This window comes from Arachis ipaensis, chromosome B04 (genome assembly GCF_000816755.2).
Source record: "Arachis ipaensis cultivar K30076 chromosome B04, Araip1.1, whole genome shotgun sequence".
Taxonomy (NCBI): Eukaryota; Viridiplantae; Streptophyta; class Magnoliopsida; order Fabales; family Fabaceae; genus Arachis; species Arachis ipaensis.
In genome coordinates, this window is record NC_029788.2 from 119,160,618 (window position 1) to 119,181,542 (window position 20,925).

The 20,925-nt window shown below is 38.6% G+C and overlaps 1 protein-coding gene and 2 long non-coding RNA genes across 5 annotated transcripts in view; all 3 read left to right on the forward strand.

The window, feature by feature from the left end:
- Positions 233-20,925, forward strand: part of LOC110271260 — a 61,620-nt gene continuing 40,927 nt past the window's right edge. For both annotated transcript variants that reach the window (XM_021121790.1, XM_021121791.1), the window contains exon 1: positions 233-668. In XM_021121790.1, coding sequence (XP_020977449.1) covers positions 278-668 — 391 coding nt within the window. In that variant the 5' untranslated portion in view covers positions 233-277. The remainder of the gene's footprint in view (positions 669-20,925) is intronic.
- Positions 6,364-6,764, forward strand: LOC110271261. Its single transcript, XR_002361787.1, has 2 exons — positions 6,364-6,529; positions 6,630-6,764. It is a non-coding gene; the product is annotated as an uncharacterized LOC110271261 (long non-coding RNA).
- Positions 17,499-19,060, forward strand: LOC107638066. 2 transcript variants are annotated; one of them, XR_002361788.1, is made up of 3 exons: positions 17,499-17,607; positions 18,153-18,206; positions 18,283-19,060. It is a non-coding gene; the product is annotated as an uncharacterized LOC107638066 (long non-coding RNA). The 2 variants fall into 2 exon arrangements; XR_001619722.2 differs by lacking the exon at positions 17,499-17,607 and adding an exon at positions 17,942-18,060.

A 20,925-nucleotide genomic window follows, 5' to 3' on the forward strand; every position in this document is an offset into this window, starting at 1 on the left:
TTCGAAAATTATTTTATTAAAGCTAACTAAATCAAGTTTCGATAATTAAATTAGAAATTTTATCTAATTTGAATAAAACCCTAATTTTACAAATTCCTAACCCTAACCAAATGAAAAAAAAAGGGAAGGGGAAAGAAAGGAAACGGGAAGCTTGAGGGGGAAACAGAAGAGAAGAAAGAAAGGGAGACAGAGGACGAGGGAGAAGAAGAGAGGGAAAGGGGGGAGAGCATGCCGGGGGGAGTCACTGTCATTCATCGCGCCATTGTCGTCACCGACGATGGAGGACCGAGGAGAGTGTGTTGCGGAGAAGGGGGAGCTCGCGCGAGTGAGGAGCGTCGCCACCGCCGTCGCGCCTTGTGCTGCCAGCTTCATCGCACCTGATCATCATCATTGCTGCCGGACCTCCGTGTCGCATCGGCAACGCGAGTTGTTATCGAGCCTCCACATGCAGGACCCGATGCGAAGAGAGAGACAGAATTACGCCAGGAGAGAGAGAAGGCATTACGGGTGGTTTCTGCCGCTGCCGCTTTCTCCGCCATCGCCGTCTGTGGAGCTCGCCGTCGCCGGAGTCACGAGACGAGGTGGGGGAGGAGGCCATCTTCCCTGTTGTTGTTGCAGTCACCGTGCTGCTACTATTACGCTTCGTTTTCTTGTTTTCCTTAATTACTGTAAGTTATTTTTGTTTCTGAAGCTCTACTGCTACTATCCTGCTATCCGTTGATTGAGAACTTTTAGGCGTTGATGTTTTAGGATTAAGCTACTGCAGTTGTGGGCTGTGACGGTTGATGCTCTTTAAGAATCGTTGCTGCTAGGGTGACTGGAATTGCTACTGCTAGTTCTAACGTTACTACCGTTGCTGTTGACTTACCCCAATTCAAGTTCAGTGTTACTACCCTAGGTCTAGCCTTTCTCCTGAATCTGTTTCACTTTTATACTCTGAACTGCCTTGGTCTCATTTATCTGTTTGTTATGGTTTTAATTCCATTTTAGTTTCGGTGTCGCCTTGAATTTTCAGAGTTGTTTCTGCGTTTGATTCCATCAAATTTGATGTTGCTGCAAGTGTAATCAGAGTTGGTGATGCTTCCATCATCCCGGTTGTGTTGGAATCGCCACTACTGCTGTAAGTTTAGGCTAAGCGGGACTGTTGTGTTAAATTATACGATTGCGACATCGAGGTAGGGGTTTCCCTAAAAATTTATTTTATATTACAGAGTTATTATAAATAGATATTGATGCAAAAAAATATACTTCTGTGATTATGTTTGTCTTGTGGATGTGGTTGTTTGCTAGATTGAATTATTGGTTGCTTGATTGCTTGAGTGGTGTACGGTTGCCGATAAGAAATTGGTTTGGAAAGTTATTTACTTGATTATTATGAAAAGTGGTTTTTCTTGGTTTTGAAGTTAATTTGATAATGTAAATGAATCGGATTTGGAAATGATTTGAGATATGAAAATGAATTAATTTTGGAAGCGGTTTACTTTTGAAATAGTTTGATTTTATAAATGATTTAATATTTGAGCTGGTTTAATTTTGAAAAAGATTTATTATTGAAAATGGTTGGATTTGAAAATAATTTGATATTAGATTTGGTCAAATTTTGGAAAATGACTGAGATTTGGAAATGGTTGAGAAAGGGTTTGAGGAATGTTTGGATGGGACTCGAAAAGGGTGGCAGAGTCTGAGTTTTAGAGGAGATGCTACCGAAATTTTATAAAAATTGGAAGTTTCGTTTGAAGTAATTATTTAAAAAAAATTTGGTTTAAAACATTATATGTTTTAAGATTGATTTATTTAGAAATGAAAGAATTATGTTTTGAATTGGGATTGTTGATGAACGGAATGGAAGGAAGGATGAGGAGGATTGATTTTGAAATATGATTTTTGAATGAATTTGGAAATGAGATATGGATTGACGAATGATGATGATATTGAGAATGAATTAGATATTGATTAATGTTGAAAGAATTATTCATATGGCTTATGAATTTGAATTATCTGAGACACGAATATCCCTGGGTAGATGTTGTGGCTTGCCACCACTTGCTCCAGGTTGAGACTCGATACTCTGTTGACCCTGCGACGTAAGGGTGACCGGGCACTTATAAATTCCCAGGAGAGTGGCCAGGCACTTCTAAATTTACGGGAATGGTACCCCCATTGAGCGATATATATAGATAGACTCATGGGGATGCGCGTCGGGGACAGTCCAAGGGTTTAGCAAACCGGACTTGTCAGGTTGGTTGTATAATCGACAGATGAGCTTATTAGCCACAGGATAGGCATGCATCATATGCATTTGTATGCTTTGCTTGGGTTTGAATTTGTTTTGGTTTGCCTAGTTGTTAAACTATTATTAACATATACCTGGATTATTTGCTGTAATTGCTACCTAAACTTGTGCTTTCCTTGTCTGTTTTGCCTATGTTTGTCCTGGTGTGCTACTTTTGAGAATGAGCTTTGGTGCTGAATTGATGATTGCATTGATTGTTTGTGTGGTTGGTTTCTGATTGAGATTTTCTTATAAGAAAAGAAAGGTTTTAGATTTTTGGATATTTAAATATTGATTTTCGAAAAGGGTTTTTGGATGACTAGATGGTTTTTTAAAAGTTTCAAAGGACGAACAATAATAACTGAGCTTAAAAATAGATTTATCTTTAAATATCTTATTATGACAATTTTGAAACTCTGTGGTGAGACCGTGTGGTTAGGTTCTCACCCCCTACAGTTTTATCTTTTTTAGGAGACGGATGAAAAAGCTCATGAAGGGTTGTTTTGCGTTTTGCTTAGTCGATAATACTGTTTAGTTTTTTTTTATTTACTTATCCCTCGCCATCAATATTATATTATGTAAGAGGGATAGGAGTTGTGTGATTTGTATGTATATAATATGTATGAGTTACTTGAGTAAGAAGTTTCGTATAACACCCTAACTACCAAAGCTCACGCTTCCGACTGCGCGACTCTGATAGCTCGGACATTATGACGACACTTATACTAATTAATACTAAAATATGAGCCTGTTTAAAACTTTAAATCGCAATACCGCTCCCAAAAATACTTTCGTTCGATAACGTACATCCATAAATGCCATACAACTTACAACAACTCATAACGAGTACATCCATATATATACATAAATATATTATATATATATATATATATATATATATATATATATATATATATATATAATATTACAAGCAATAATCAATACAATTCATATCCCTCTTACAGATTATATCAAGATAAAGGCGAGGGTACAATAAACCATAACTAAAACAATACAGAGTATCACAACAACAATTAAATAAGCTCTTCGTAACTTCTGCGCCCATATCCTGAAAGGGGAAAATGTAGGGGGGGTGAGAACATCATCCTCGAAAGGGTTCTCAGTAGAGGGTTTTTGGGAATTACTGTAATAGAATACATGAAGATAAACCGTACCAGTGATTAATAACCGTCTCATGCCTCTTTTCAAAAACAACGGTTTACATTGAAAGTAAAGTCGGAAATCTTTTCTGAAAGAGGAACCGTTCAATTCTCAAAAACTCAAAACCCTTTCAAAAGATTTATCTATGCTGAACCAAAATAGCCTTTCATATTTTTTTTTCAAACCAGAAACACAGAAAACCGAAACCAACCATCGGTCCATCTCATTTCAACCACGGCCCTAGGCCCAAACAATCTAACCATCAACCAATCATCACAGTCCAACAGAGTCCCAGTAGCAAACACAAATAGGAAGATGCAAGCACAAACAAATAGTTATTGCAAGTAGAACAATTAGCAATTAATCACATAGGCAAACCAAGTATAATATGCACACCCAAACAATGTCACATAGATGCATATGATGCATGCCTGTCCCTAGTGGCTGATGATATCATCTGTCGGTTATATAGCCAACCCGACACATCCTGGTAGCTAACCATGGACAGAAACACCCATCGCGGAGCAAGTAGGTTTGAGCTACAATCCCATTGCTACTACTCGCTCAACCCAGAGCTAGTGGAATAACCACTACTGCGGCTACTACCCAGGCGGGTGTTTAAAAGCTCAACCTGGAGCGAGTGGAATCACCACTACTACCGCTACTACCCAGGTGTCACAGTCTCTAACCTGGAGCAAGTGGGACGAACCACAACCCTTGCTACTACCCAGGTATCTCAAGCATATATTTAGTCAGTCCCAGTCATGGATCAACATCCATCTCAGCCATCCGGCTTAAATTCATAATTCATAGTCAGCCATACAGCCCATAACTCATTTGGCAATCAGCCATAAATCAATATCATACACAGCCATTCCGGCTCGCGGTTCAATCCAGAACCAGCCAATATTCATAATCATACACAGCCATTCCGGCCTATAACAAAACAGCACTTCCACCATCCAACATCATCAAATTCATAAAACCGGCATTTAAGCCATAAATCACTTTTTCTCAAATCGTTTCACTTTGAAATTAAGTTTCAACTCTTTTCAGCCTTGGCTTTAGAAATCTCGTTTCTCAAATCATCTCAGGCTCATAAGCCAAATTTACTCAAAGTGAGTTCCCTTTTTAAAACAAAGCCACTCTCGGATTTCTCTTTCCAAAACTTCCAAAACCATGGCAAGTTAAGGATTTATTTCAAAGTATTCAAAATCACCCATACAACAATGGGATTTTATAACAAAAGTTTCTCGGCAGAGTCCCAAGTCTTTAGGGAAAGTCAACCTATATCAATTCCTTAAAATTCATTGAAACTCTTAAAATCATGGATTCTCGGTTCAAGTAAATAAAATTGAATTTATTATGAAACCGACCATACAAAATCACAAGTTCCAATCCGGTCCAAAAATCAACTCATTTGAAAAAGAGCCGGTTCATTTGAATCAAACCACTTTCAGGTTTCTTTTTGGAACACATTTTTCTAACTCTTCCAAAATGCCTCAAACTTAATTACTCAATCAAAAGTCTAGATTCCTTTGAAATCACTAAAAGCTCCTTTTTATATTGAAATCAATATTAGAGCATCATTCTTTCCTTCAGTGATTCAAACGGTAAAAATAGTTCATTTCTAAATAAGTCAAACTCAAGGCATAAAGTTCACTAAATAAATTAAGCTTGAAAATATAAATATTCTCTTAATAAATCAAATAATACAACTTTTCAAATCCAATCCTTTTTAAATAACTTTTCAAACAAGACTAGGATTTTGTAGAAATTTCGGCAGCACCTTCCCTAAAACTTAGACTTTTGCCACCCGGTTCGGGTCCCAACTAAACCGTTTCTCATTCCTTTTCAACAGCTCAAAACCAGAAATCAATTCAAAGCAAGCTAAATCCAATCATTTATCAAAACCAAATCAATTAAAGCAACCCAGGCTGAATTTCAAGAGTATTCTATCTTTCACATCATCAAAATAATTGACTCAATTCAAACCAATCCTCAACGGATTAAACTCATATTTCAAATCTTTAAAGAATCAACTTTATACATTACATTTCATAAAGCCACACAACAATTCAGCCAAACCAACATCCATATTCATTCGAGTCAATCAAATAATACATAAGGCAGATACAATCACTAAATACACAATATCTCGCACCAGTATCCATATGTAATAATTCCAATACACAAAACATAGCTTTTGGAAAGCGCCCCTACCTCAAAACGCAATTCCATAATCCAAACGCCTCACAGAGTCCTTTCCGCCTCAACCCGAACTGACGGCAACCAAAACCTCAGCTCCCAGCCACTTTTGCAATAACCATAGCAACTCTAGTCGCAACATATAATAATCAAGACTCGACCCCACGTTACCAAAACTCATATTCATTAACCAACACAACCGAATACTAACGCAAGGCTTTTCGAAACATAATTACTTACTGAACTAGCAAAACGAAGCAGCTGCGATTTCGAACAGGCCCGGCAACAGCTCCGGCGGCGGCCAGAAGCTCCGGTGGATCAACTATAAAAATCACGCAGCATTAAAACCTTCTCGAAATCCAAAAAGGCAGAAACCTCAATTAAAACCCTTACCGGCAAACTTTTCCGGCGACGGCAGCAGGGTCTCAAGTGGCAGAAGCTCAGCCCGGAGCTCCGGCAGCAATCCCGGAAGTCACAGGACCATCCCTGGCGGTCAGAATCACAGAGATGAGCTCTCTTCTCCGGTAGCGACACCCGCGGCGGCCTGAAACCCCTTTTTGACGGCGGTAGTTCCGATCAAGGTGGCACCGATGACGCAAGCGCGGCTGGACACGGTGGCTGAACCCAGGCTCAGCCGCAGATCTCTCTGTCTTACATGTTCTGTGTGACTGGACGGCCTTCTCCTCAACGGCACGGCAGCAGAACAAATCAGATTGGCGGCGGCAGAGGTTACGGCGCGCTCGGTAGCGACGCGGGCTGGAGGTGCCGGCGACAGCGGTGGCTTCACCTTCTCCGCGCGCGCTCCTCCTTCTCCATCGGTGGCTATGGCTCGCGCTCTCTCCAGGTCGCGGTTCTGCCTGTGACGCTGCGCAAGGATGATCGGCGAAGGTGGCAGTAGCAAGAGGCGACGGCAACTGCGACGGCGGCGAGCCCTGGCGGTGGCGCCGCCCCTTTCTTTCCTCTGGGCTCCTTGTTTCGCGACAAAAAGGCAGAGACGGCTGGGCGTTAGCGACGGCAACCCGTGGTGGCAGTGGCACGGCTTGCTCTCTCTCGATCTCCACCCTTGGATGTGCGACGGCGTTCCTCTCTCTCCCCTCCTCCCTCAATTTCATTTTTCTGCCTCTGCTCCTTCCCTTTTCATGGAAAGAGAGGAAAAAAACCGTGTGTGTTGTGGCTGCTGGGGCATGGGGAAGCAACGGGTTACCGGGTAGGGTTTTAGGGTTTCATTTCTTTTTCAAAATAATTAGGGTTAGGGGCATTATGGTAATTTCGCATAAAATTGGGAATAATATAGTAATTGAAACTCAATTAAATCCAACCCTAATTATATATAGAAAATACTATTTGTTCCTCACTTTCGCAAACTATTTTCAATAAAATGCTCAAATCTAAAAATTAGAAATAGTATAATTAATGTCTTCATTTTTCCAAAATAGAAATAGTAATATTTAAAATATTACTTATCTAATCCAAATCATATAAAATCCTTATTATTTCATAACTATCAACCTTATACTTTAAATATAGAAAATAATCCAATAATTGTAAAATTGGATAATAATCATAACTTATCTCAAATCCAATAAATCAAAACTTGCCTTAATTACCTTTAATAAAATAATTTCTGAAATTAAGGCTATAAATAACCATATGATTTGAGACTTGATCATAATAAGACTTTTTTATTTTATTTAAAAAAGTGCTCTTTTTCTAGTTTTCAAAAGAACAGTAATACGATTTCGAGTCAAAGGTCCTATTTTATTATTAAGTATATGAAGTCATCGTAATACTTCTTGCTATCAGAGTAGCACAGCCGGAAGCGTGATATTCTGATAGTGAGGGTGTTACAAATATAATAAAGTTATTTTTTTAAATTAGTATAATTATGCATTATTCATTAAATACTAATTGTAATATAATTGTAATATACTTATAATAAAGATATTTTTCTAAAATAAATTTAGAAGAGATTGTAATTTTTTTAAATTAACTATTTTTTTTCTTAGTTATACTGGGAGCAAATAAAAATAGAAATAAAAATAACTTAAAATCAAAAATGGAAAGAAACTTCATATTCAAAAATTTAAAAATAACATATTAAAGAAGAATAGTCGTAATATATAAATTGAGGCAACAATTTAAATTTAAATTAATCTAAAACTAGTTTAATCAAATACGATATTAGAACTAAATTACTTAAATAATATTTAATCTATTCTAGTCCTTAGACACGTATAAATTAGAGTCATTCTCGTAATGACAATCAACTGAAATGGCATCATAAGTTCGAATATTTAGAATTCTTGCAAATTCAGACCATCTCCTTGTTAAATAAGCTTCATTATCTACTATCCATGCAATGCGACAAGGTATAGAATTGTCACATCGAAAAACTAAACTGACCTTTATTCCTCTCAACGGCATTGCATTGATGTAAAAGCTGGCAGGTAATTTCTGGAAAAAAAATCACAATATGTTATAATTATTTTAATTATGAAAAGCTTAAAATAAGAAAATTTGAATATATTACTAATGATTCAAATTGCATCTTCGAATTTGACACAAATTTACCAAACTGAACTTAAATTGAGAAAATTCAATCTCATTATATGCTCCACTTCTGTAACACCCTACCACACAGAGCTTTATGCTTAAGTCGTAAAACAGAGATAATGTGGTATTACGACCTCTAAAATAAAGAAGTGTACATATAATAGTAGAAAGAATATAATAAACTAGGAGCCTTGAAGAACAGAAGAAATAAAAATCGCAGAATAACAGCGCAATGTTCAGAAAATGAGTTAACTTGCGTACAAAGAAAGCTATAGCTTTGAAGCATAAGATAACAAAAGTAGGAATAGAGGGCCAAAGATACAAAATAACAAGCTCCTAACTCAGCCCTCGAAGTTAAGGCTGGCCGGAGAATATACACACACACACACACACACATATATATATATATATACATATCCAAAATCCAAATTTACATAAACAAAATCCTGTCTCTCCTTAAGCCTCTAAGAGGGTCAAAAGGATTAAGTCATGTGGAGAGGAAAATATATATATATATATACATAACTATACAACAAAATAACCTGATAACCACTTCGCTTCAGAAGTCCAGAAGCCTAAGGAGGTGCCTCTCGACCTGCATTTGAAAAATAACAATATAGTATGGGGTGAGAACCAGAGGTTCTTAGCATGGTAAAGGTACCACACATATAAGATATAACGTCCTGGGAATGCTAGAGGCAATCCTAAAACGCCAACACTTAGATCATAAAGCTTAAAGTATTAAACAAAAGCCATAAAGGTTGGTTTTCTAAGAGTAACTAAGCGTAACTTAACTTAATCTTGAATCTAGTCTTACCGCCTTTCCTCCATACCTCCATCTCCGACAACATATCACAGACAAAAAAACAGATAAAGACAAACACAAGAAGGTTACAAGTACTGCAGGTAGCAAACATACATTTAACATAGAAAATACACTTAGGCACACCCAGTTAATGCACAAACAAGTAATTCAAGTAATATGCACATGATGCATGCCTGTCCTATGGCTGATGAGTCTCATCTGTCGATTATCAAGCCAACCCGACAAGTCCGGTTTGCTAAACCTTTGGACTGTCCCTCGACGTGCATCCCCAAGAGTCTATGCATAGATTTTTCTCAAATAATCAATATTGCTCAATGGGGGTAACATTCCTGGGAATTTATAAGTGCCCGGTCACCCTTACATCCTAGGGTCAACACAGTATCGAGTTTTCAACCTGATACACGTGGTGGCAAGCCACAAAACTTTACCCAAGAAATCTCATATCTCAGATCATTTAATTAATCAAGCCAAGTATTATACATAATCATTCATAACATTCATATTCAATTCATCACTTTTTCAGCTTTACTTCACCTCCAAGTTATCTCCACTTCCTAACTTCATCTGATTATCAGGTTTAATACTATTGTATGACTAAAGGAAAGGAAATAAAGGTTTAGAAATTTAAAATAGGGCTAGAAACTCAGAAAACCATGTTTGATGGAATAGGGGCCACGCGTACGCGTGGTTCATGCGTATGCGTGGGAGTGTAAAAAGGCAGCTCTCGCGCGCATCCCCTTGTCATGGGTACGAGTAGGTGAATACTTCATGTCACGCGTATGCGTAGGCCATGCGTACGTGTGGACATGCTTGCTGGTTCATTACACGTACGCATAGGATCACTCGCGTACACATAGTAAAAAATTCCATGCCACGCATACGCGTGGGCCACGTGTACGCGTGGGTGTACATTTTTTCCAAAAATCTGATTCAGTAGAAAACTGCAGAATTACCTATTCCAAACCAAAACTTCCGTCGAGCATAACTTAATCATTTTAAATTGTTTTTTATCCGTTCTTTGAACGGCATAAACTTCACGGACCCAATTTTTTATCAAAATAAGTTTGAAACCGTTTGGGGGTCCGGAGGCCAAGTTATAGCTCGCCGAAGTTTGGCCCAAAATCAAAATTTCACAAACTTCCTAAACCTCATTTCATTCCAAAAATCTCATTCCTTTCATTACCAAACCTACAATTGTCAACATGGTATATCCTTCCTTATTGTCAAAATAACCACCATAATAATTCATACCTCAAATCAACTAGAATACACATACACTTCCCAAAATCCATCAACCAAAGCCATAGCTCACAAGTCCTAAATTCATATATTTATATCTTCAAATCACTAAACAAATATCCTTCAAGCATCACCAACCAGCCACAAAGCATCAAACCAAAGCATACTTCTTAACAAGACACTAAGCAAAAAATACATGCACATACATTCCAACCTATCCTACGGTCATCTAGCCTAAGTTTTCACAGAACATTATATATTAAATACAAGAAACCTAAACCATACCTTGGCCAATTTTTTGCGTATTTCCCAAGGCAACTTACTAAAATAAACACAGCCTCCAAAAGTTCAATAAAACAGCTTCCTCCAAGTTCCAATATCCACAATTTCAAGCTCCAATTATTTATTCACAACCTAATACACATTTATAACACATATATACCTAATTTAATATCCAAAGCACAAATTCAGAATATCAAATAGAATTTATGGTATCCTCACCTTACCCAAGCTTCGTATAAGCAAGAGTGAATATTTTTCTCAAGCTAATTGGATCCTAAAACATCAAAGAGCAAAAAAAATTCAACACCACTACCTAATTTTTTAAAATTGGGGGAAGAAGAGGCTGAGAGTGAATAAGCGAATTACGTATGAAATTTTTCTGGTAGAAACGTAGAGCTCGATGCCGTGGTCACGTGGCCGCAAATGGCCAAAAATTCAACACCACTAGCCACAGCAAAAGCTGTGATTGATGTGGACAGAGGAGAGTTGGTCCTTCAACTGAATGAGGACTACCTTGTATTTAAGACTCAATGTTCTCCTTCTGTAACCATGGAGAGGAAGCATGGAAAGCTTCTCTCACTGCAGAGTCAACCAAAGCCCCCACAGTCAAACTCTAAGTTTGGTGTTGGGAGGCCACAACCAAACTCTAAGTTTGGTCTTGAACCCCCACATTCAAAATCTAAGTTTGGTATTGGAAGGTCCCAACGATGCTCTGAACATCTGTGAGGCTCCATGAGAGCTCACTGTCAAGCTATTGACATTAAAGAAGCGCTTGTTGGGAGGCAACCCAATGTTATTTAATTATATCTATTTATTTTCCATTGTTATTTTATATTTTTTTTTAGGTTGATGATCATGTGAAGTCACAAAAACAACTGAAAAATAAAAAAATAGAATGAAAAAATAGCATTAAAAATAACTCACCCTAGAGGAAGAGCTTACTGGCGTTTAACGCCAGAAAGAAGCATCAAGCTGGCGTTAAACGCCAGAAACAAGCACCAGACTGGCGTTTAACGCCAGAACAGAGCATGGAATTGGCATTAAATGCTAGAAACAAGCAGCAAGCTGGTGTTTAACGCCAGACATGCATTCTAAGGGCGTTTGCACGCCTACTTGGAGCAGGGATGCTAAGTCCTTGACCCCTCAGGATCTGTGGACCCCACAGGATCCCCACCTACCCCACCTCTTCTTCTCTCCTCTTCACACCTTTCCATAACTCTCTTCCCCAAATACCCTTCACCAATCACCTCCATACCTCTTCCCTAAATAACCTTAACCACTCACATCCATCCACTCTTCCCCATAAACCCTACCTACCTCCAAAATTCAAATTCTTTTCCCTCCCAAACCCAACTCTAATGGCCGAAACCTAACCTTCCCCCCACCCCTATACAAACCCCTCCACACTACTCTATTTTCACACATTACAACCACCACTTCTCCCCCTTGGCCGAATACACCTTCTCACTCCATCTCCCCCATTTTCTTCTTCTTCTACTACTTTCTTTCTTCTTTTGCTCGAGGGCGAGCAAACCTTTTAAGTTTGGTGTGGTAAAAGCATTGCTTTTTTGTTTTTCCATAACCATCAATGGCACCCAAGGCCAGAGAAACCTCAAGAAAGAGGAAAGGGAAGGCAATTGCTTCCACCTCTGAGTCATGCGAGATGGAGAGATTCATCTCAAAGGTCCATCAAGACCACTTCTATGAAGTTGTGGCCAAGAAGAAGGTGATCCCTGAGGTCCCTTTTAAGCTCAAAAAGAGCAAATATCCGGAGATCCAACAAGAGATTAGAAGAAGAAGATGGGAAGTTCTCTCTAATCCTGTTCAACAAGTCGGGATCTTAATGGTTCAAGAGTTCTATGCAAATGCATGGATCATTAGGAACCATGATCAAAGTATGAACCCGAATCCAAAGAATTGGCTTACAATGGTTTGGGGGAAATACTTAGATTTCAGTTCGGAAAATGTAAGGTTGGCGTTCAACTTGCCAAAGATGCAAGAAAACGCATGCCCCTACACTAGAAGGGTTAACTTTGATCAAAGGTTGGACCAAGTCCTCATGGACATATGTGTGGAAGGAGCTCAATGGAAAGTTGACTCAAGAGGCAAGCCGGTTCAATTGAGAAGACCAGACCTTAAGCCTGTAACTAGAAGATGGTTGGAGTTCATCCAACACTCTATCATTCCTACTAGCAACCGGTCTGAAGTTACTGTAGACCGGGCCATCATGATCCATAGTATCATGATTGGGAGGAAGTAGAAGTTCATGAGATTATACCTCAAGAACTCTACAAAATGGCTGACAAGTCATCCACTTTGGCAAGATTAGCCTTTCCTCACCTCATTTGCCACCTCTGCAATTCGGCTAGAATTGACATAGAGGGAGACATCCTCATTGAAGAGGACAAGCCCATCACTAAGAAGAGGATGGAGAAAACAATAGATCATGGACCTCAACAAGAGCATGAGGAAATTCCTCACCATGAAATCCCTGAGATGCCTCAAGGGATGCACTTCCCTCCACAAAACTATTGGGAGCAAATCAACACCTCCCTAGGAGAACTAAGTTCCAATATGGGACAACTAAGGATGGAACACCAAGAGCACTCCATCATTCTCCATGAGATTAGAGAAGATCAAAGAGCTATGAGGGAGGAGCAACAAAGACAAGGAAGAGACATAGAGGAGCTCAAGAGCACCATTGGTTCTTCAAGAAGAGGAAGACGCCACCCTCACTAAGGTGGACCCGTTCCTTAATCTCCTTGTTCTTATTTTCCTATTTTTCGGTTTTTGAGCCTTATGTTTTATTTATGTTTGTGTCTTTACTATATGATCATTAGTGTTTAAGTGTCTATGTCTTAAAGCTATGAATGTCCTATGAATCCATCACATCTCTTAAATGAAAAATGCTTTTAATCACAAAAGAACAAGAAGTACATGATTTCGAATTCATCCTTGAAACTAGTTTAATCATTTTGATGTGGTGACAATACTTTTTATTTTCTGAATGAATGCTTGAACAGTGCATATGTCTTTTGAATTTGTTGTTTATGAATGTTAAAATTGTTGGCTCTTGAAAGAATGATGAAAAAGGAGAAATGTTATTTGATGATCTGAAAAATCATAAAAATGATTCTTGAAGCAAGAAAAAGCAGTGAATAGAGAAAAGCTTGCAAAAAAAAATGGCAAAAAAATAAAAGAAAAAAAGAAAAAAAAAGAAAAAGCAAGCAGAAAAAGCCAAGAGCTCTTTAAACCAAAAGGCAAGAGCAAAAAAGCCAATAGCCCTTAAAACCAAAAGGCAAGGGTAATAAAAAACCCGCTCATCTGATTGGAGCTAAGTTTCATTGATATTTTGGAATTTATAGTATATTCTCTTCTTTTTATCCTATTTGATTTTCAGTTGCTTGGGGACAAGCAACAATTTAAGTTTGGTGTTGTGATGAGCGGATAATTTATACGTTTTTTGGCATTATTTTTACATAGTTTTTAATATGATTTAGTTAGTTTTTAGTATATTTTTATTAGTTTTTAAATAAAAATCACATTTCTAGACATTACTATGAGTTTGTGTGTTTTTCTGTGATTTCAAGTATTTTCTGGCTGAAATTGAGGGACTTGAGCAAAAATCAGATTCAGAGGTTGAAGAAGGACTGCAGATGCTGTTGGATTCTGACCTCCCTGCACTCGAAGTAGATTTTCTGGAGCTACAGAAACCCAATTAGCACGCTCTCAATTGCGTTGGAAAGTAGACATCCAGGGCTTTCCAGCAATATATAATAGTCTATACTTTGTCTGAGTTTAGATGATGCAAACTGGCGTTTAACGCAAGCTTTCTGCCATATTCTGGCGTTAAACGCCAGAAACAAGTTGCAAAGCAGAGTTAAACGCCAGAAATAAGTTACAAACTGGCGTTTAACTCCAAGGAAGACCTCTACACATGAAAGCTTCAATGCTCAGCCCAAGCACACACCAAGTGGGCCCGGAAGTAGATTTCTGCATCATTTACTTATTTTTGTAACCCTAGTAACTGGTTTAGTATAAATAGAAATTTTTACTATTGTGTTAAGAATCTTTTGATCATTTTTGAGACTATCCTTGTATCACTTTTGATCTCTTGATCACGTTTAGGGGGCTGGCCATTCGGCCATGCCTGGACCTTGTTCTTATGTATTTTCAACGGTAGAGTTTCTACACACCATAGATTAAGGTGTGGAGCTCTGCCGTTCCTCATGAATTAATGCAAAGTACTATTATTTTTCTATTCAACTCAAGCCTATTTCTTCTCTAAGATATTCATTCGCACATAAGAACATGATGAATGTGATGATTATGTGACGCTCATCACCATTCTCACCTATGAACGCGTGCCTGACAACCACTTCCGTTCTACATGAAAGCAAGCTTGAATGCATATCTCTTAGCCTCCTGATCTACGATCAGAGTCTTCGTGGTATAGGCTAGAATTATTGGCGGCCAGATGCAAAAGAATTGAAGGAAAGTCTAAACCTTGTCTGTGGTATTCCGAGTAGGATCTGGGAAGGGATGGTTGTGACAAGCTTCAAACTCGCGAGTGTTGGGCGTAGTGACAGACGCAAAAGGATTACTGAATCCTATTCTAGCATGATCGAGAACCGACAGATGATTAGCCGTGCGGTGACAGCGCATTTGGATCATTTTCACTGAGAGGATGGGAAGTAGCCATTGACAACGGTGATGCCCAACATACAGCTTGCCATGGAAAGGAGTATGAATGATTGGATGAAAGCAGTAGGAAAGCAGAGGTTCAAAAGGAATAAAAGCATATCCATACGCTTATCTGAAATTCTCACCAATGAATTACATAAGTATTTCTATCCTATTTTATATTTTAATTATATTTTAATTATCAAATCTCCATAACCAATTGAATCCACCTGACTGAGATTTACAAGGTGACCATAGCTTGTTTCAAGCCAACAATCTCCATGGGATCGACCCTTACTCACGTAAGGTTTATTACTTGGACGACCCAGTGCACTTACTGGTTAGTTGTGCGAAGTTGTGACAAAGAATTAAGATTATGAACGTGCGTATTAAGTTTTTGGCGCCGTTACCAAGGAATGAACAATCACGATTTTGTGCACCAACTACCGCCCCTGTATTAGTGTTGCCTGAGCCGAGAGAACCATTCGACGTGTACTGTGATGCGTCCTTAAAAGGTTTGGGATGCGTGTTGATGCAGCATCATAAGGTTGTAGCTTATGCCTCACGTCAGCTAAGGCCACATGAAAGAAACTATCCAACTCATGATTTGGAACTTGCAGCCATTGTCTTCGCCCTGAAGCTTTGGAGGCATTATCTCTATGGAGTGAAATTTCAAGTCTTATTGGACCATAAGAGTCTGAAGTACCTGTTTGAACAAAAAGAATTGAATATGTGCCAGAGGAGGTGGATGAAACTCCTGAAGGATTATGACTTCGAGCTAAACTACCATCCGGGAAAGGCGAATGTGGTGACAGATGCTTTGAGTAGGAAATCCTTATGTGCCGCTTGGATGATGCTAAGGGAGGAAGAGTTGTTGAGAGCCTTTCAAGGATTGAAACTGGGAATCAGAGAAGAGTTTGGGACTTTATGCCTAAGCCAGTTACAGATCTCAAGCGACTTCAAGGCTAAACTAGTAAAGGCTCATCAGAATGACCAAGAATTGTATAATATTTTACCGGCGATTGAGAAAGACAAGCAATGGAGAGTATCAGAAGATAAAGATGGGTTGTGGAGGTTCAAGGGCTGGATAATTGTGCCAGCTATCGGGGATTTGCGACAGAGCATATTGGAGGAAGCTCACAAGAGCGGGTTCTCTATTCATCCTGGAAGCACCAAGATGTACCAAGTCTTAAAGGCGATGTTCTGGTGGCAAGGAATGAAAAAGGATGTGGCGTTACATGTTTCCAAATGCCTAACTTGTCAGAAAGTCAAGATTGAACACCAAAGGCCAGCAGGAACCCTTCAACCTTTGGAAATCTCACAGTGGAAATGGGAGAGCATTGCTATGGATTTTGTATTGGGCTTACCAAGGACTCGGACAGGTTGTGATGCTATTTGGGTGGTTATAGGCCGACTGACCAAGTCAGCTCATTTTCTGCATGTTCAGATAAGTTGTACTATGGAGGAGTTGGCGCGCTTATACATAAAGGAGATTGTGAGATTACATGGCGTACCTTCCACAATTGTATCGGATAGAGATCCTCGCTTTACATCACGGTTCTGGGGTGCTTTTCAACAAGCTTTTGGCACCCAATTAAGCATAAGCACTGCCTATCATCCTTAGACGGATGGCCAATCAGAAAGAACAATCCAAACCTTGAAAGACATGTTAAAAGCTTGTGTTTTGGATCAACCGACGAGCTGGGATCAATATATGCCTTTGGTAGAATTTGCTTACAACAATAGCTATCATGTGAGTATTGGAATGGCTCCATATGAGGCTTTGTATAGAAGAAAATGCCAGTCACCATTATGTTGGTATGAGGCAAGAGAAAAGAGTTTGATAGAACCTGAAATGGTATATGAAACCACTGAGCAAATAAAGAGAATCCGGAGGCGAATGCTTGAAGCTCAAAGCTGTCAGAAGAGCTATGCTGACCGAAGTGGAAGCCTTTAGAATTTGAGGAAGGAGAACACATCTTCCTGAAGGTTACTCCGACCACTAGAATAGGGAGGTCCATCAAAACCAAGAAGTTAAATCCCCGTTACATTGGGCCGTTTGAAATCCTGAAGAGGATTGGACCAGTGACGTATAGGATCACGTTACCACCATATCTTTCGAACCTGCATGACGTGTTCCATGTATCGCAGCTTCACAAATACACTATTGATCCTAGTCATGTCCTAGAACCAGAATCAATCCAAGTGAGAGAAGATCTGACGCTTCCAGTAACTCCTGTTAGGATTGATGATACCAACATCAAGCGTCTACGCGGAAAGGAAGTTTCTTTGGTGAAAGTAGCTTGGAGTCGGGCTGGTATTGAAGAACATACCTGGGAGCTTGAATCAGAGATGCGGAAGGACTACCCACACCTCTTTTCAGGTAACTCACTCTAAATTTTGCGCCTAATTAGGTGGGTAGGATGTAAACCCCGCTAAAATCGGTAAATAATTACTTAATAAATTGAATTTTTATTTGGAAAGCTAAAAATGCAAAACTAATATCAAAATAGGATAGAGCTCGTCGAAACGATAATTTTGATACCAATTTCAAAAAATTGGCCCAAAATCGGACTGAAAGGACCGAACCGGTTAAACCGGGGCCCAAACCGGGCCCGTGGGTCCAACCGGACCCATAGTTAAAAAGAAGCAGCAGCTTCTTCTTCTTCATTCTTCACCATCGTTGCAAACAGATTAGGAAGAGAAAGAGCTTCCTAAACCCTCACTTTTCCTTCTCACTACCATAACTCCTCCGTCCGGTCTCCGATCGCTGCACCGTTCGCAGCCACGCGTTTAGCGCGTCGAGCTTTACCTTTCTATTTGAACAATTTCACTGGTAAGCCTCATATTTGGTTCAGAATCTCTACCCCTCTTTCTTTGGTGAAATTGAAAACCTATAGTGAATCTTGTCTAATTTTTGTGTTCTAGGTTCAAGTTAGCTTCCGGAACTTGTGGGCTCAAGCTATTGAGCATATGGGTATGGTAAGAACACCCTAACCTTAGCTCAATCTTATATTTATAATGGGAAAATTGAAATTGGAACATATATATGTATTAGGTGTAGATTAAGTGGGTATATATGCACTGGAATTGAATTGGGAATACTTGGAGGCTTTTTGGTGGTCAAGGCTTGTTTTGATTGAGTTTGGAGGGGCTGTGATTTGTGTTGTGAGGCTGTCTTGGGTGATACAAAGTGATCGGTCAAGGTATGGTTTAAGTTTCGCACGTTTAATATTTACGGTGTTGTGAAAACTTAGGTTAGAAGAACCATAGGATAAATTGAATTGTTTGTTGTATTTAATGATTAGCCTTGTAATGTAGTTGGAATAGATTTGTTGGTGGATATATATTGGAATTATGAGGTGTGGAAGTTATTAATGGTATGCTCTTGTATTTATTTATGATGGATTATGGTTGGTGTTTGTTAATAAGGATGTAGAGTTGTGTTGTGGTGGTATTGCATATGCTGTAACTAATTCTGTGAAGATCGGAATTGCGTGGAACCAAGTCCTGGTTAAACCTTGTTATATTTGGAACTGAACTGGAGAATTTGGGATCTTTTCGTTAAATATATGATTTATGGTGAATTTTCAAATTGTAATCGTGGAATCTGATTTTTACTGCATAATTTTTAGAACAGCAGTAACTTGTTGGCTCTGCTGCGAATGTTTCAAAATGAATTTTGAAATGAAACTAATTTTAAATAAAGCTTTATTCCTATTATTTTAATGTCGTAAAATTTCAGAATGGTTGGACTTGTGGTTTTAAAGATATGAATTTTTAAAATACAATGCATTATACAATAAAAGCCAGATTCTGTTTTCTTAGATCAGCAACTTTGATAGTTTATAACTTCTGATTATGGATGTATATTCAGATGCAACTAATTGGAAGTAAAAATAATTATGCTTAACAGTTGTGATTTAAATTTCAGGGCTGTCCATGTTTTAATGAGTGAGTTATGGGACTTGAAAAAGGACATGTTCATTGGCTTTTAGAACAGAATTCTGCAGAAAGTTACTCAACTTCCAAGTTACATAACTCCTTTATTAAAAATGGTTTTGACCTGAAACTAATTTAAAAAAAAACCTAGATATGTTAAGTTGAACCATATTAATTTTTAAGGCTATTGGATTTAATTTGAATTTTATATAGAATTTTAGATATCGTATGCTACTGCTATTTTCTGGTTTCTAAGCACTACAGAGCAGCAAGCGTTTCTCCTCTATTTCTGAGACTAGTTAAATCAGAAAATTGTGATTTTTAGTTTTTTAGAAAGGTTATTCTGAGATGAACGTCTGGACATAAAGTTTTCCAAATTCTGAGTTTATTTGTTATATTAAAAACAGAAAATAAAATAGAGTGTTGATGATGTCTTAGTGATAGTCATGGGTCCGAGAAGACGAAGTTTAACGCTAAGGCTTGATATTTGATGATGTATTGATAATAATTGCTATGGCTTATAAATAATGATATCTGAGATACGAGTTTCTCTGGGTAAAAACCGTGGCTCGCCACCACGTGTTCCAGGTTGAATCTCGATACTCTGTTGGTCCTACGTCGTAAGGGTGACCGGGCACGTATAAATTCCCGGGTATGGATAGCCCCATTGAGTGATTATATGATGATTGAATGTGAACTCTATGCATAGACTCTTGGGGATGCGCGACGGGGACAGTTTAAGGTTTTCGGACTTGTCGGGTTGGCTGGATAACCGACAGATGGGCCCCATAAGCCATAGGACAGGCATGCATCATATGCATTTGTTTGTTTTGATTGCTATGCATTTTCTGGGTTTGCCTAATTGATATATATATATATATATATCACCTGCTATCTGTTCTACTTGCTATTTGTACTATCTTCTCACTACTTGTGCGTGAACTTGTTTAGTTGCTTGTTTATGTTGCATTTTCGATGATGGAGGGATGGAGGAGATGGAGAAATAGTTGGATGTTAGATTAGGATTGAACTTGAGTAAGTTAGGTAGATTTAGAATACCTACCCCTGTTTATGGCTTCTGTTTAGTACTTGAGTTGGATAACTGAATAATGGAGTTCTAGGATTGCCTATGGCATTCTCAGGACCTTATTTATTATACGCGTGGCACTTTTACCATGCTGAGAACCTCCGGTTCTCATTCCATATTGTATTGTTGTTTTTCATATGCAGGTCGAGAGGCTCCTCGCTAGGCGTCTGGATCCTAGAAAGCGAAGTAGTCCTTTGGTGTATTTTGGTTTCCTGTTGTATATATGTATATATGTATTTAGCTTACTCTCCAAATAAGTTATGTATGCTGCTCCTCTTAGAGGTTGAGGGAGAGATAGGAGTTTACTTTGACACTTTGGTGTATTTTGGGAATACTTATGTATGTTCATATATATATATATATACTCCGGCCAGCCTTGGCTTTGCAGCCTTTACTCTTTTGTTTACTTTAATCTTTTTCCTATTAGGTTTCTTAGCACGCAAGTAATCCTATTCCTTGAGCGTTGCACTTTTCATTTTGTGATTTTTGTTTACCCGTTTGTTTCAAGGCTCCTAGTGTATTATTTCTTTTATTATTATATGTATATTTTTACTGTTTAGAGGTCCGTAATACCACACTACCTCTATTCTACGATTTAAGCGTAAAACACTGTGTAGTAGGGTGTTACACAAAGCCTATACTTACCCCCTTGATCCATCTTTGAGTATTAAT